This window comes from Ambystoma mexicanum, chromosome 12, assembly GCF_040938575.1.
Source record: "Ambystoma mexicanum isolate Mex_15411 chromosome 12, UKY_AmexF1_1, whole genome shotgun sequence".
NCBI lineage: Eukaryota > Metazoa > Chordata > Amphibia > Caudata > Ambystomatidae > Ambystoma > Ambystoma mexicanum.
Window position 1 is genome coordinate 671,194,062 of NC_090936.1, and position 17,600 is coordinate 671,211,661.

The following is a 17,600-nucleotide window of genomic DNA, read 5'->3' on the forward strand; positions in this document are numbered from 1 at the left end:
GTACATTGCAACATATTGTGCTGCTTGTTGCTCATATCTTTGTACCGCTAACAAAAAGCCTTGCATTGTTTTACATGCTAACATTTAACCATCCCTAAGAAAGCATGCTGTATCGTCTCTGAATAGTACTCTGTTGTATTCACATACAGGCATCCCTAAAAAGCACATAACATTTCTGTAAATTGTTTGCTTCTCATGCATGTGTGCCTCGGATGGTACATTGAAAAGAACTTTATTGCTCCACTTCACATGCTATAATATGTAACATATGGGTGTCCTTAGGAAAGTGTACTCACATCCAGGTGTCCCCATGAATAACACATTGAATTATTATATTTTAGTACGCTATTGTCTTTTCATATCTGTGTGCCCCCCTGATGCCCACACTTAAGTATACTTAACAAAAAGTGTTGCATTGCTTTACGTATTGCCTTACATCACTAAGAAAATGTGCTGCATTATTTCTACATTTTAGTGCGCATTTTTCATCTTTATGATGTCTAGTTAAATAAATTTGACCTCTTTTCGATATATATATATATATATATATATATATATATAAGTAATCTGTTGTTTTGAACATAAAACACTACCTACTAGTTTGGTTGCCAAGTATATAAGGAATAAGGACATTGACTGTTTTGTAAATTGATTATTGTTCCAGTGGAAACCCTCTGCCCCCTCTCCTGCCAGGTACTGATATGATATGGCATTTATAACGCGCCTATACCCAAGTGTTTCAAGGCACGGCGAGACAAGGGAGGGGAACACAGAGACAGCGATCCTACTAGGCCAGGTGACATTGAGATCGCTTAAGTGCAGGGGAGGTGGGAAGGGGAAAAGTGCAGGGAAGGGGAAAAGTGCAGGGGAGGGGGCAGTGCAGTATATAGGAAACAGTAAAATAAATACATGAAATAAATAATAAAGTGCGGCAAGATGGTGGCAAGTGCAAGGGTAAGTGCAGACATTAGGTGACAAGTGCTAGTAGGGGCTGTAGGGATACAGAAACAGTCCCCTGAGTGCAAGGATTGCCAGGGGGGCAGTGCAGGTGTGCAACTGGTGGGGAGGGGACCAGGGCCCGATATCCGAGGGTAGCCAGGTGACCAGTGCAGTTTCAGATTCAGCCAGGAGATCAGCAGGGGCGAAGAGGAGACAAAGCAGAAGCAAAGAGGAAGGTCTTGAGGTCCTTCCGGAAACAGAGATGGTTCTCCTCAAGTTTCAGAGAAGCAGGGAGGCTGTTCCAGAGGGAGGACCCAGCAGAAGAAAGATCTACCGCCAACTTGCTGCTTGGAGAAGTGACTAACCCTGAGGGAGTTGGAGGCGGATGAGCGAAGTACTCGAGAAGGAAGATAATTAGGAAAAGAGAGTTGAAGGTATTGAGTCCCCAGGCCCCAAAAGGCCTTGTGGACAATGCAGGGGGTTTTGAACTTAATCCTCGCCACTACTTGGAGCTAGTGCAGAAATTTCAGTCCTGGAGAGATACGATCCCTGGGCTTGAGGCAAAGGACAAGTCTTGCAGTCCCCTTTTGGATGAGTTGCAGGGGGCGGAGTGTAGAGGCAGGCAGATTTAGAAAGAGGCTGTTGCAGTAGTCCAGCATAGAGAGAACCAGGGCTCTGGAGACAGTGAGCTTCTAGGGAAAGGAGAGGAAAGGAAGAATACCTCTGAGGAGGTGTAGCTGGTAGTGTGACTTCTCAGCGACGTCAGAGATGTGAGGAGAGAAGGAAAGTATGGAGTCGAAGAGGACCCCAAGGTTTTTAGCCCCAAAGGTGGGAGCAGGAAGAGGGCCAAGAGAGGCGGCCAGAGAGTGACAGGAAAGGAGGGAGCAGGTGAGCCGATGAGGAGAATCTCGGTCTTAGTGGCATTACAGCAGAGATCATTGGTGGCACACCACTCCTGGATGGTGGACAGACAGAGATGAGAGAACGAGAAGAGGTGGCGGAAGGGAGCCTGAAAATGATTAGAGTGTAACCAGCATAGCACTAAAAGTTGGGGCAGAGAGCGGCAATGCATTGGGCAAGAAGTGCCAGGTATTGGTTCTAAAGCCAGGGAGAGAGGTTAGACCGCTGGGGAAAATCACAGGTAGGGATAGAGGAGAGGAAGGACCCAAGCTGGACCTGAGAGGGTCGATCGCAGAGTAAGGAGGTCAGCCCGGCCAGGGCCTGATCAGTGATACCCAGGTTATCACGGAGACAGTTGAGCAGGATGGCATGGTTGACCGTGTCAAAGGCAGAAGAGTGATCAAGTAAGATGAGGACACGGGGTGTTGGAATTGCGGTTGGAGAGCAGGTCTTCACACATTTTCAGGAGTGCAATTTCTGTGCTTCTGGTAGCTCAGAAGCCAGACTGGTTGTCATGGAGACAACCAACAGATTCAGAGTGAAGATTAAGCTTGGAGATGGCCAGCTTTGCCAGGAGTTTGCCCAGGAAAGGAGTGATGGAGATTGGGCAATAGTTAGCCGGGCAGGAAGGGAAGGGGAAGACTCCAGTGGGGAAGGAGTGGTTGCAGAAATAGCCAGGGTGTCAATGTGGTCCTTGATGGTTTTGGAGGAACAGGGGTGAACCTGTTTTGATGAGACTTTCATAGATCGGACTTGTCTAGAAACCTCATCTGGGGAGAATAGGGGAAAGGCAGAGAAGGAGGGAGGAGAGGTAGCCGCAGAAGGGCCAGAGGAAGAGCAGGGAGAGGAGGGAGGTGGGGGAGAGGAAGAGAGAGAGGACAGGATGTCCTAAGTTTTAGAGATGAAATGAGCCAATACATGAGAAATGAGACTGCCACAAAGAAGATTACTTGTATGGATCTTCTTTAGTGTGTGCAGGTCCCAGACCAAAGTTTCTCTATTTCTGCCTTTGGCGTTCTCAATATTTGTTTCTTCCTCATGGGTTTCACTCTTCACCCCTGCTCTGTGGGTCTAGAGTCCTCCACAACTTGTAGCCCCACCAACCTGTGTACCTGTAGGGTTCTTGACAGCGTCCTTCAGTCATTCTTGTTTCGGGATTCTCACATATTCTCTCGCTCTCAGGTGTGCTGCGGCTGCTCCGCTGCCAGTTGTTCATTGCAGAATGCGCATCTTACTCGGCCTCGCTGCCCAGCTTCCTTGCATGTCTGGACCTCTGCTGCACCAGTTTTGCAGTCAGTCCATCCACAGCTGACCGGACTGGGACATCTCTGCTTTCTCGTCAGCGTCCTGGCCCCCAGCTTCTTCTGTTCTCCGCACAGATGGTTCCCGGGCTCGCGGCTCTTCGAGGGATGGCTTGACATCTAGTTGTCACTGAGAAGGAACACTGCGTTGTTTCACTTTGAATGCCATTGTGTTTCCTAATGGGGTGTGCCTGTGAAAGTGCGCACCACATACCTTGCTCTGTGTTGTTCACACCTAAATATCCCCAACAAAAGGCCTGGCATTGTTTTAGACACAGCCTTACTGCTATCCCTGGGAGGGTGTGCAGCATTGCTTCTAGGGTGTGATCTTTAGCCTTCACACATAGGCATCCCCAGGGGTCATTTTGCACTGCTGTCTATTTTGCCTTGCTCTTTTTTCACCTGGATGCCCTTGTATTGGCCCATTGATTTGTTTCATTTAATCAAATATTACGTCTCAAATCTAGGTGCCCATATGAAGGTCATTTGCCTCATATTGTGATCTTTGTTGCCTACCCATTCTCAATATCTCAACAAAAAGACCTGCAGTGCTTTACATACTGGCTCACACCGTATTCCTCTTAATCAGTGATTAGAAAAAGCTGCACACTTTATTCTAAAGAGTGCTCAGTTTTAGTCACAGATTGACATCCCTAATATGCATATCATACCCTCTTATTTCAAACCTAGGGATCACAAAGTACCCAGACTAAACAGACTACCTGCACTATTGCACAGCCCTGGAGTAAAGTGCACTGCAATGTACTATATTGTTCCTTGCACAAAGGCACCCACTGGAAAGACTTAACTCATTATTTGTGTAAAGCGCAGACCTAACTTGAGAGCAGGAGAGCACTGTACGGGGCCTGGGTAACAAGCGTTTTGGGCTAGCATCTTTTAGTAATGCAGTACTGCGAGTTGTAGCCTGTGTGTCGGTCTGTGTGTCTATTGGGATTAGCCCTTGGTCAGGTACAATAATACAACAATGCCTGAGACTACAGGCTCTCAGCCCTAATGGTACGTCACCCAACAAAGGACATCCAAGTCACAAAAGAACTAACCAACAGGCGCTCCATCAACACTACAACCACCAACCAGCTTGCATTCACAACACCAAGCAACAACAACCCAATGCGCAGATGGGGGAGAAAAATCCCACGCAAGATCAAAAAATTGCTTTATTTCATTTTATCTCACCATTTACCAACACACCCGCCACTTTTCTTGGAGCACATTCTGAGAAACAAAGGAAAATGAATATGTGAGGGCAAGAACAAAACCCTGGAAACCACCTAATGCCAAACTTGCAAGCAACCAAGTCAAGAATACCAGATTAGATCAACGATTTCAGAAACCTGGCCCACTCATCACTCCACAGATGCTTGAGATGGCAGAACCTAAGAAGTACTTTCATCATATGCACACGTTTTATCACAAAGTACACCTAGCCACCACTTTCTTGCTGCAAGCTGCTAAAATAATCAACCCAACCCACAACCATTAAACATCAGATGCAGTGCAGCTGCCAAACACCACAACATACCCACCATGCAGCAACTTGGACCTTGGCTCACACATGGAATATGGAAACACAAGGCATTGAAAGACACCAATGTGGGTTCCAGAGGCATGCAACATGAAACGCAGACATTGCATCCTCCTACACCAATTCAGACACACTCTGGGAGTGGGTGTGAACACAGTTAACTATCCCAGAAATTCAAACAATAAAATTTCGAGTCCCAAGAGGACTCAGCACTCTTAATCAGACTTTTCACTTATATAGACCACCACTGCATGCCTCTCCAGATGTATGCAGATGATACAAAGATCATGATGTTCTCAGGGAAAGGCCACAAGTACCAGCAATGCATTACAGCGGGTTTTGCAAAAACCAAATAATGGATGATTTTCAGTACTATGTAGCCCATTGACTTGAAACCTGAAATATCGCCCTATGGTAAAAGAAAATACCACAAAACATTACCTATGAAAAAGCCCCACTCCTTGGAGAACCTCCCGTTAAAATGAATCTGCAATACCAGTAACCTGGTAATTATCCTGCACTCCGTAGTATCCTCCAGGCTACTGGTGACCGCCTACCAATGTGGAATGTTCGCTTATCAGCTCCTCCCTTCCACAAAATGCTACCTTTCTTTAAATCCTGGCAAAACGGTGGACTATCAGAATAGCAGCATGATCAAGCATATGTTGATGTAATATGTATGCTAAGTAGCATTGTCAACTACAAGTAATAAACCAGGCAGCTCTTTCACTGTAGTTCTTTTCAGGATGCTCTAGGTCTTACCTCCTTGGATCCACAGTCAGCAAGTTACCTTGCCGGGCTCTTAAGGGTTGCTGCAAAATATGCCTGCCAGCAAGAATCTATTATTGCGCGTTGGCCTAGGGGACACTCAAAATTATTACTAAGAGGGATTTCTCACCACCTGCTCTGGTAATTGTCCGACTGAAGCTATTCTAACCCAAAAGTTAAGGTTCAGCCTCTTTGACTTGTGCCCAACACAGGTTCAGTCTTAACTGACTTTCAAGGTCATTGGCATTTGCCAGGGTGGCTGCTAGAGCCTCCTGGAAAACAAGGATTCTCTTTTGACTAATGTCTGGTTTGGCCAGTATGTGGCACTAACTCTCAGCAAGCTCTCTGTAGCTTATTGTCCTCGTTGCCGCAGTTGTGTTTGGGATGAGATGGTTACAGGTCTCGGCATGCTATGGCTCCTCGATTTCTCCTTCACTCCTACACCACCTCTCTGGATAACGATCTAATACCCCCCACTCACCCGCTCGCCCTCAATGCCCCAAAAATGCCCTGGATTGGCCAAGTGGTCTCATTAACATTACCACATGGGAATGTTCAGGGTCTTTTTGTTACATCTTTGAACCATGTGACTTATCTCCCTTCATCATCACCCCATATTTCGTAGCAATCCTTTAACTCATCTTTCTATAATTAGTTGACTAGAAAAGCGCCTGCAAGCCAAGAACCAAGTATTCCCCTCCACTATCAGACAGGCAGAACTGTCAAGGCACTGCCGTGGCACTGCAACTCAGCTCCCTGCGTGAGCTGTGAACTGTTCTCGCCTAGCTCTGTGTACACAATCAGTTCATGAGTTCCCAAATCTCCAGTTTGTCAACTATTCCTGAAGAGCATTTATTCTGATCCACTAGTGGGCTCACAAGCCACACACTTTCTATACTGTGTGTTTTCGTGCCCTATGTTTTTCTGGTGTTGTAATATGCAAACTACCAGCCTGAACCCTCAACATCCCTACATCGCCTTAGGTTTGGGGGCTATGTCCTCTACAAAGACCCTTTAGCAGAGGAGGTTAAGGAGGGAAGCCAAACTGCAAATATACTTCCAGGGATTGCAGAGTGGTACTGCCCCACTTACCAGGCTCATTAAGGAGACTTAATTGCAACCTTCTGCCGCTGTGCTTACAAGAACTATCCTTACCCCTTTGGCACACTGAAATAACATAAGCTGCATATTGCGTGATATGACATACTAATTCATAAATAGAGCTTGGTGGGCTGCTGCTACTATACCAGAGCAGGCATTTTTGGAAGGGTGAATCTGTCATGGAGCCTACTGAAAAAGGCTGGAGCCAAGTGGAAGTCAAAGAGCAAGTGTATTACATGCATTAAAGTCCTTGGAAAAGGAAGAGCTTTGCTTTGTGTGAACTGTTGTTCTATTTAGTTCCAACAGTGGCAAGCATAAGGCATCAATTGTGGAATATATAAAACACCTAAAGAAATTGATGAACACCTATTTTCTTAACTCTTATTGGCTGCATCAACCACAAATACCACACAATACAAGACCCACAAGTAACGTCTGGATAGATTATACAGGGTTCATACCTTCAAACATTCTTACTGAAGCCTTTTATGTGGGAAGCCTTCCACTGGGCAGTCAAATTCTAACCCACAATTACACTTGGATAGAAAACTTCTAAATGTCAATTTCTCTTTTGATGCTAATCTCCAAAACAGATTCCACATGAATTGTAGAGTAACAAGAACTCAGAGATCCCGATATATTGCATGGGGGAATTATGGTACACTGTGATGGTGGTAGTCACCACCAACTGCACAAAAAAGAACATTACAGCCATGGAAATGTATTCATCTCCATAACATGTCTCAAATAATATTTGGTAGCTTAAACATTTGGCAAAGTAATTGGTTCAGAATGTGAATTACAAAACTGTTCATATTGTAGTTTCACTTTATGCTTGCTGCTTTTAAGCAATCTTACATTTTATTGATTGTGTAGCTCAGTTATTACAATTTATTTTCAAATATTGAATAGTAACCAATTACCCCATCCCAGGGGAAAAATCCCACATCAGCTACTTGTGAGTCCAGATCCCAAACAAAAGAGAGAGAACGTATAAAATAAACTTCCTGCCACTATTTAAAGAATTACCGGGTGACCTAGCACGCTGGAAAAAATACGAGGAGTCATGGATGGGGAGAATCACAGCGCTGAAGAGTAACCTAGTGCCAAGATGACTCTACTACTGTCTGGCCCTCCCGATCTCCGTCCCCAAAAAGGATCTGCAGAAGCTACAAACGAACATCCTGAAATTCATCTGGGGTGGGAAAAAGCCTTGAATAACCAAAAGAATAATGCTCCGGGATCTGGGGATGGGTGGGCTGGGAGTGCCGGAGGTGGCTAGGTACCGCCTCGCTGCGCAGCTTTTGCAAGTCTTTACATGGAATTTAAGCGCAAATCAACCCCGCCTGAACAAACTAGAGGAAGATTGGAGCCGGAGCCCGTTAGAATCGCTTCCGCACATCGTACCGACCTAGGACTCCCCTGACAGCGACCAGAAATACGGTGAAGAGCAGGCAAAAGGCGGCTCGACAATGGAACTGTAGGAGCGCAGTGGGCACCCTATCCTCAATCTGGGATAACCTCGACTTCACCCCGGGAATAACACCAAACTGTTTCGACAGATGGAAAGAAGGAGGCCTGAAGCACATAGCGGACTTTCTTTCGAATGGCACCTCCCTAACATTTGAAGCGTGTAAAACTAAATTCCAAGTGCCAGAAACAGAGATTCTGCTACATGCAGCTCAGGCACTGCACATCCCACGACGTGATAAAAAAGCACAGAGGCAGGCATTTAACAGCACAGGAACGAACACTAACAACACTCCCTCCTACAGGCAAAATATCCACCTTATATAAGACTGCTAGATAGAGCGGACCCCAGTAAGAAAGAAGCTTACATGCAGAGTGGGAGAAGGACATAGGAAAGGATCTAGAGACAGAGGAATGGAGCTGCATCTGGACACGAATACACAAGAGCTCGAAATGCGTCACCAACAAAGAGTGAGCAATCAAAGTCTGATACAGGTGGTATTTGATGCCGGAGATTCTACACAAAAGTAACCAACCGATCCTGGAACAATGCTGGAGAGGCTGCTCAGATACAGGCTTGTTGTTTCATCTGCTGTGGTCCTGCCCGAAGGCTATGCAGTTCTGGAAAGAAATACTAGAACAAAATCAGGCTAATCACAGGCCTATCAATCCCATGGGACCCAGGAATAGTCCTACTGGGAGCCACGGGCGACAGCCAAATCCCGAAGACCGGTCGCCTAGTGGAGCTATGTTCTCACTTACTCACAGCAGCAGAAATCTTGATAGCAAGACTATGGAAACATCCTAAGGGCCCTGCAGTCCCTATGTGGTGGACCAAGTGCTGGGACATAGCAGTTGCTGATAAAGTAACTGCCTCTCGCTTTGGAAATAGAAACAAGTTCTACAGTATTTGGGCACCCTTTGTAGACTATGCGCAACAATTTCCGGGGTTGGTGAGACAACCTACAACCCTTTGCTGGCTAGCAAAATACGATTAAAATACTGGCCGACCCACTATGAGGAACACCCACAGGTCGCCAACCGAAACAGAGACCTAGGAAGAAAGCGAACTCTACCCCATATGCACATTTCCTACCTAAAAACTCTATAAACCCCATATCTGGACCCATGGACCTCAAAGCTTGTCTTGGGAGGATAGCTCAGGGGCAACGTGCTCGCCTTAGATGCAAGACGACACAGAGCAACACAGGTTCGATCCCCAGGTCTGCGCTTAGAAACCTCTGGGAAACAGAGACCTAGGAAGAAAGCGAACTCTACCCCATATGCACATTTCCTACCTAAAAACTCTATAAACCCCATATCTGGACCCATGGACCTCAAAGCTTGTCTTGGGAGGATAGCTCAGGGGCAATGTGCTCACCTTGGATGCAAGACGACACAGAGCAACACAGGTTCGATCCCCAGGTCTGCGCTTAGAAACCTCTGGGTATTAAGCGCGTGATAAATAACCTATCGTATCAAAGCCCCCATTATCCGCAATCACCACTTGTATAAACTGCCCCCCCCCCCGGATGTCCCCTCCGATCCCCCTGGACTCACAATGTTGTTTTTTGTTCTGTTCTGATTTTGTTCTTGCTGTCGCCACATGATGTGAATGTGGACTTATGATGCAGTTATACGTTAACGAAATGCCAATAAAAACATTTGTTATAAAAACTAAAAAAATATTAAATCAATGAAGTGAAAAGAAACGTACCCGATTCATTCAGAAAACGAACTGCATGAGGAATTTCATTTTCATCCAACTGTAACTGACTTTCTTGCACCAGTTCGAATAATCTTTTCTGGTCAATTACAGGAAATTCAATAGGAACAAGTTTCCGCTCATGCAGAATTCTCTTTTCCAGTTGCAGGTAGCTATCTGGGATTAACTGCCCCACCACTGGTTGTTCTCTAATCTGTAGAAATAAAGGTAAACATTTCTTCAATATGACAAATTAGTCAGCATAAAATAAACATTAAGTAGAATATGTTACATTGTTATGCTAATGGGTTGCTAATCTGGTAAAGTGGAAACAAATGGGAACCTCGAAAAGAAATAGCAGTTAAACTCAAAGATTCAAAAGTAAAGTCAGTGGCTCTTGTCAAAGATGAGATCAGAAATCTACAAAGATAGCACATTTAAGGTGTTTTAATATGGTTTAAAGAACTAGTTTTGGAATACTAGGATGGTTGACACTAAGAGGTCCCTATGGCTCTCATTCACCAAGTGGGCTCCCTCCACTCTCATCCAGTCACCCCTTACCACCAGAATATACTGTAAAGCTTGGTAACCTCTACTTTCTTGATCTTTCTAGTTTGATGGGGAAACCTAAAAGCCACAGCTTTTTAAATCTATTGCCCACCAGGACTTTCTAAAGAATACCTCTGGTCTGTGGGACTGCCCAATGTCACCACGGTTTTCTCTTCCAGTGACTCCCTCTCCAAGTATACATCTCTCCTATCTCTATCTGCACTCTAGTCCCTCCGTGATCTTCCTAGTCTCCCTCTCTCTACTTATACAGCTCACGTCTTTCCAATCCCACTCTATCTGCTCCTCTTCCCCTTTATCCCCTCACTCTTCACCCTTGTACTGCCTGACTCTCTCCTCTATCTCTCTCCCTGCATCCCTCTCTTCTCACCTCTCTCTCTCTCTCTCTCTCTCTCCTAATAATCTGTGTCTACTCATACACTCTCTGCCTGTCTCACCCAACTACCTTTCTCCTCCTTTTACTGCGCCCGTCCCACTACCTTTTCTGTCACACAACCTCGGTCACTTACTCTCACACTATCTCTAAATCCCCCACACTTAGCAGTGTCTTGCTCTCTCTAAGCTTTCTTTCACTCACCTTTTATACCCCTCACCAAAATACACTCAACTGGAATCACCCTCTCCTGCAGACAATACCTTACCTTTCATTCTCAGAACACTACCACAGTCTCCTCAACACTCCACTTCAACATCAGCCTTCCACCTCTTCCCTTGATCGACTATCGCTCCACTTGATCTCACACGAACAGCTTTTAATCTCCTCTGTGCTTGATGGGCTTTAATTGGCCATGTTCTCAGGCTGCTCATTTTCCTTGTGGCTTTCTCCATGAGCCGTTGAGTTTTGCTTCCAATTCAGTTTGGGGAGGATTCTGGTGTCTCTTCTGCTCCCCTACAGTCCCTTATGTGACAAATTAAGGGTATTTGTCCCTTTTCCCCCCAAGGTGGAGGCTCACTATTCGAGGCTAGGGAGGTGAGCCTGCTTGACAAGACCCTCGCAAAGGGTCTGGGAAAGTGGGACCTCACTGGAGAGACGCCCCTTATGGTACAAGGACTGTGAGGAACTCCTTAGACCCTCCACCATAGTCGCACATGTGGGACTATTAGATATGAAGAACATTATTGAATACAGAGATTTGGATGAAAATAAAACTAAAATACCCCATTATGCCCAAGGAAGAGGATCTGTGTCTTTAAGGAGGGACGTACATTTAACTTAGACGAGGAGGCTGGAAAGGGAGAGCACGCTCACGAGAGGCAAAGGACAGACAGAGAATAGTGTAAGCAGTGGAAGCCCCCTGAGGAGGACATGCCTGGAGAAGGCAGAGCCGAGGAGAGCCGCAGAGCTTGCGACTTTCAGCGTCATCCTAACCATCAAAGGGAAACACTGGAGGTTCGCCATTTCCGAAAAGAGAAAACAGGGGGAAGGGAATCCTTATCCACGTGGAGGAGTTACCCCAACTTTCTGGTGGGTTGTACGCCTGTTAACCAGCGCCAAAACCACCCAGCAGGGGAGTTAACGAGACGTCATGCGACCCACATCACAATGAGAGATAGGACAGAGTGCAGGAAACGAACAACAAGGAGACGCATGAGATAAGGAGCAGAGGAAAAGAACCCAAGCGAGCGCCAAGGCCGACAGCATTCCCCTGCAGATACAGAAGTAACGGAGAACGGGAGTACTGGGAGACCAACGGGGCATCAATATTGAGGTGGATAAACCCGTCCCAGTGACATTGACAAAATTCTGAATATAAAGCCATTCAAGTGGAACGGTTTTAATGTGATCAAAAGAATAATGAATACACCTGAAAGAGAAGGTGTTAAGATGTCGGTGCAAGCACCCTGGGAAGAGGGCAAAGTACCCCATGGCTTTAAGTAATGAAAACTGGAGGAAACCAGAGAAATGTTATAAATATGAATGAAAAGTGAAATTAAGTGAACCAGGTAACAGGAGAAATAAACTGATCAACCCCAGGAGAGGGAGAAGGTTAAGGCATTACAAAGGGTAACCAACCTAAGAAGGCCGAGACTAGAAGAGTCAGAAAGGCATATAAACCTGGATCAAGGTATAATAAAGTGATACAAAGTACTGTGGAAGAACTGTCCAAAAATGGGATAATAAAGTGATACAAAGGACTGTGGAAAAACTGTCCAAAAATGGGAGACAAAAGCCAAGTACATTGTAAGAGAGTTACAAGATCTTGTCCAGAAGGTGACAAGAGACTATTTGAAGTAATGAAGAGAACTATGGACTAAGAAGAGACATTGTCATAAGAGATAACTAGGCGAGGTGAGACATTCTCCTAGTATAATTAAGTTAGTTCAAGTAGTGGTAGGGTCCGTTAGAATTAGTTTTGGACCATGGACACATTCATTTGGGATGGACGGGCACCTTGGGTTATTTACATAGGCTGTGATACCCCTCACGCAGAAGGGAAAGGTTGACCTTATCTTTATTTTTTTTAATAAACACCATTAATAATGTCCTTCAAGTGACTGCCTCCTTTTTCAGACCCGCCACGCTTCTTATTCACAGTTAATTCTCTGTTGCCCCACCTTTCATCTGGGGTTGGTAGGCGTGAGGAATTGCCATCTAGCAAGGGTGCAGAATCGTGGCCTTTTTCACTATTATATAAAATGGTGCGGGTGATGCCTTCTCCAAAAGGGGTAATCTGCTAACTAGGTCCCCACTTTCTCGCAGCTCCATGCCAAAAGCATACCACCCTTGTGCCCGGCTGCATCAGTAGCTTGATTCGCAGCACCCGCTCTGTTCCTGGTGCAGAGCATGTTTAAAGATCACAAGATGTCCACTCGACCGCCAATCTGAAAGCAAAGTCACTGCAGCTCAGGGGCGACATGTAAGATATGCGCCCTGTACCCAAACTACTTCGATTATAAGTACCCCATGCTGGTAGAAGGGTAATCTCCAAGTATAAGCTATGCCTGAGTTTAGGCATAGTGCATGGCGATACTTATGACCTTTGCCACCACAAACCAATTGATATTGCAAATGTTTCAGCTTTGCTGTGGAAGTGAATGTGTAATAGGGTGGGACGGGCCGATACTGCCCCCCGGCAGAACAGAAACCCAGAGGATCCAGCCTTTCCCGGGGAGGGTGGTAACCCTCTTCCCCAGAGATCGCAGCAGAGCAAGCAACGATCCTGGTGCCAGGTATCAAAGAAGCACACCCATTCATGAGGAGTAGCCTCACACCAGGGTGCTGCAGGTATTTTTCAGTAGGAGGTAAATGTTGCGGGAGTAGGATAGGCAGGAGTGCTCTGGACAATGGAAGAAGCCTTCCACCATCTTATTTCCTGCTATCTCCCTTTCCTGTCTCCTCCACTTCCCCTGGAGCAAGGCACTGTGGGTGCAAGATCAAGGGGACAAAGTCCACTCCATCCAGAAGCATTGATTGGTCCCCTAAAGCAGGCTAGCTTTAGTCCAGTCGCCTGAAACGTGTGCCCTTAAAAGAAGGAATCTTGCACCCCTTCAACAGACTACCTTCAGTTTCTAGAGGATCCTTTAAGGCCAAAGAGACGTTCTGGGGACACTCAACTACTAGAGTTCCTTTGGGACAGTTGCACTGTCCAAAGCACTACACCAGAGTTGAAGGAGCTGTCCATGACAGAAGAAAAATCTGTCGCATAACCACTCCCAGGGACTATCGGTAGTGACCAGCTCAGTGGACGAGGCCCAACCAATTTGCAACAGATCTTCTGTGCCAGAGAGCAGACCCTGAAGTGGAGTAACTTGACCTAGAGCCCTTTACGAAGGCCAACCCAGAGGGCAGGCCAGCCCAAGCTTCTGGTTCACCCTGTGATGAATCAGAGGTGATCAACCCAAGGGACCTGGCAGGGGACCCTTCTCATGTGGCTAGGGAAAGGCAAAAGGCTTGCTGATCCTGACCTTGGAGGTGGTGCTCTGCAGGAGGATCACATGGGAGGGGACTCGTGTTAGGAGGATTGGGAAAACCCTCTAACCAACGTCCTTGATGATCCCACGGTCTTAATGTCCTACTGTAAAATTAAAGCCTTTAATGTTGAAATGAATGAACATTTGGGATTTAAAGTCCAATCATGCCCTGGGTACTGGGATGAGGACAAGGGACTCAATCACAGAACTATGGTGTGCAGTCTAGTGGTTATAATGACCCACGACTGAGCAGGACATTTATGACATTTATAACGCGCCTATACACAACTGTTTCGAGGCGCGACGAGGCAAGGGAGGGGGAAACAGTGGGAAGACAGACAACGATCTTACTAGGCCAGGTGTCATTCGGATCGCGTAAGTGCATGGGCAGGGGGAAAGGGAAAAGTGCGAGGGGGAAGGGAGGTGGGAAAGTGCAGTACATGGGATAGTAGAATAATAAGATAAATAAACGGCTGAGGAGGTGTAGCTGGTAGTGGGACTTCTTAGAGATGTCAGCGATGCGAGGAGAGAAGCAGAGTGTGGAGTCGAAGATGACCCTGAGGTTTTTGGCCTTGCAGGTTGGAGCAGGAAGAGGGCCAAGAGAGGCTGGCCAGAGAGCTGCAGGGAAGGAGGGAGTGGGTGTGCCAATAAGTAAAATCTCGGTCTTACTGGCATTAAGGCAGAGGTCACTGGCGGCACACCACTCCTGGATAGCAGACAGTCGGAGATGAGGGAAGGCGAGGAGGAGGAGGCCGAGGGTAGCCTGAAAATGAGCTGGGTATCATCCATATAGCACTGAAAATTGGGGCAGAGCGCGACGATGCAGAGGGCAAGGAGTGCCAGGTATTGGTTGAACAGCCAGGGAGAGATGTTAGATCCCTGGGGGACACCACAGGTAGAGAGAAGGATATCAGAGAGGAAGGACCCAAGTTGGGCCTGGGAGGGTCGGTCGGTCAGCCACGCCAGAGCCTGACCAGTGATACCCAGGTTGTCACAGAGATGGTTGAGCAGGATGGCATGGTTGACCGTATCAAAGACAGAAGAGAGATCACGCAAGATGAGGACACACAGGGTGTTGGAGTCAAGGTTGGAGAGCAGGTCTTCACGGATGTTCAGGAGAGCAGTTTCAGTGCTTCTGGCAGCTCTGAAGCCAGAGTGATGATCATGAAGACAACCAACAGATTCAGTGTGGAGATTGAGTTGGGAGATGGCCAGTTTCTCCAGGAGCTTGCCCAGGAAGGGAGTGATGGAGATTGGGTTATAGTTAGCCGGACAGGAGGGGTCGGCAGAGGGTTTCTTAAGAGGAGCGGGCACAAGGGAGTGCTTCAGGGGGGATGGGAAGACTCCAGTGGCGAAGGAGTGATTGCAGAAATCAGGCCGGGCAGGAGCTAGGGAGTCGATGTGGCCCTTGATAGTTTTGGAGGAACAGGGGTGAACCTGTTTCGACGAGACTTTCATAGATCGGACTTGTCTAGAAACCTTGTCAGCAGAGAAACATTTAAACATTTAAGGCCCCCTCAGGTGTGGTTGTCAAATTCCGCATTAACAATCTGAATTTCAAACTCGTCAGTCCCACTTCCCTCCTCCGACTCCTCACCTGATGAGCTTGAGTCTGTAGAGTATTGCTGAGCCCCACGATAATGCTAGCCGGCGGAGGTGGTATCCCAACCGCGGTGGGAAGCCACAGCCGTCGCTAGTGAACAGCGGCCTCGTCTCCACAGGCGGGTGAAAGTAGGGGAAAAAGCCAAAGGCGTACAAAAAACCCCTCTTGATGGTCCAAGTAGTAGGCAGCGGAGGTGAAGTCGTAATCCAGGAAGCGCCGGGAGCTTGTGGTCCAATGAAGGAGGATCGCGGGAAGCAGCGGAGTCTGGAAGGGACCCAGAGCGCCATAGCCGGGAACAAGCGGAGAGGAAAGAGCGAGGAAGGAGAAAAATGGAGAAATAGTGGAGGCAGGGAAAATGGGAAACGACAGGGGTCGTAATGAGCAGGGAGATCAGTAAGAAAACACAACACAGCGTACAGCAACCAAGAGCGAGAAAACACACAGTTGCAACGTGCCGTTTGCCAGGAAGACACAGAGTAAGTCTTCCGGCAATGGCTACGTCACAACTAGAGAAACGTGCAAAGACTAGACCGTTACCAGAGAAAGAGAAAAAGCCTGTATATTCTCTAATATCCACTCCATCGGAACCGCCACCACAATCTCCATGAGGGGGATTGCATGACAGTATGTCCCCGTCTGAAAGAGACTCCCCCGGGTTTTCCCGGGTGAGAGGTGTGAAATCTGCGGAGAAGTCTAGGGGCATGCACATGAGCCACCGGTTCCCATGAGTCTTCCGACCTAGGGTAACCTTTCCATCCAATTAAATATTCTAGCCGCCCTCTATGGTATCTAGAGTCAAAGATGTTGGAAACCTCATATTCTCCGTCTTCAGAAGTGGCTTCTGAGATAACCTGCAAATGGACGTGGTTCGATGGAGAGTCCATGAGATGAAACAAATGGTTTGAGTAGTAAAGAGTGAAACACCGGGTGGATACGTCTAAGATTGTGTGGGAGTTGAAGCTTGTAGGAGACGGGGTTCATTTTTTTCAAGAATAGTAAATGGTCCCAGATATCTGGGAGAAAGCCTAGAGGGATGTGCCCAACGAGGGAGGTATTTGGTGGATAACTAAACTCTTTCTCCGGCCTTCCAATCTGGGCCCTGCTGGCGATGAGCATCCGCTTGTTTTTTATTAGCTCTGGCCGTATCCTGCAGACTGGAACAAGCTGTGGTATGAGCTTCTTGAATGGCAGAAAGAATGGTTTCTATGGCTGGAAGATGTGACTGAATGGGAGTTACTGGAAGAATGCTTCGTGGGTGTAAACCATAATTGCAATAGAATGGAGACATCTTAATGGCAGAGGGTTTGCCATTATTATAAGCGAATTCTGCAGTGGGTATAAGCTCTACCCACTTGTCTTGTTGTTGGTTACAGAAACATCTTAGGTATTATTCTAGGGTGGCATTTGTCCTCTCAGTCTGGCCATTTGTCTGAGGATGAAACCCCGACGAGAGAGCTCTTTCAATACCCAAGTGTTGGCATATGGCCTTCCAGAATTTTGCGACGTACTGGGGCCCCCTGTCCGACACAATCTTGTCAGGCAGCGCATGTAAGCGAAAAACGTCTCGCAGAAATACCTGGGCCATCCCCTCTGCGGAAGGGATCTTGGATAGTGGAGAAAAATGCGCCATCTTGGAGAAAGTATCAACTGTCACCAGGATACAGGTGCATGCGTCAGATGGAGGGAGATCAACTATAAAATCTGTAGTGACAACACTCCAGGGTCACACCGGTGCTGTGGATTGTTCCCGAAGTCCTATGGGTTTGCCGGTATGATATTTGGCTTGAG

The 17,600-nt window shown here is 46.9% G+C and overlaps 1 protein-coding gene across 1 annotated transcript in view; it reads right to left on the reverse strand.

The window, feature by feature from the left end:
• LRRK2 (leucine rich repeat kinase 2) overlaps positions 1-17,600 on the reverse strand; it is a 2,398,611-nt gene that overhangs the window by 1,080,821 nt on the left and 1,300,190 nt on the right. The window contains exon 32 of the mRNA XM_069629211.1: positions 9,743-9,944. Within this exon, the coding sequence (XP_069485312.1) occupies positions 9,743-9,944 (202 nt within the window). The remainder of the gene's footprint in view (positions 1-9,742; positions 9,945-17,600) is intronic.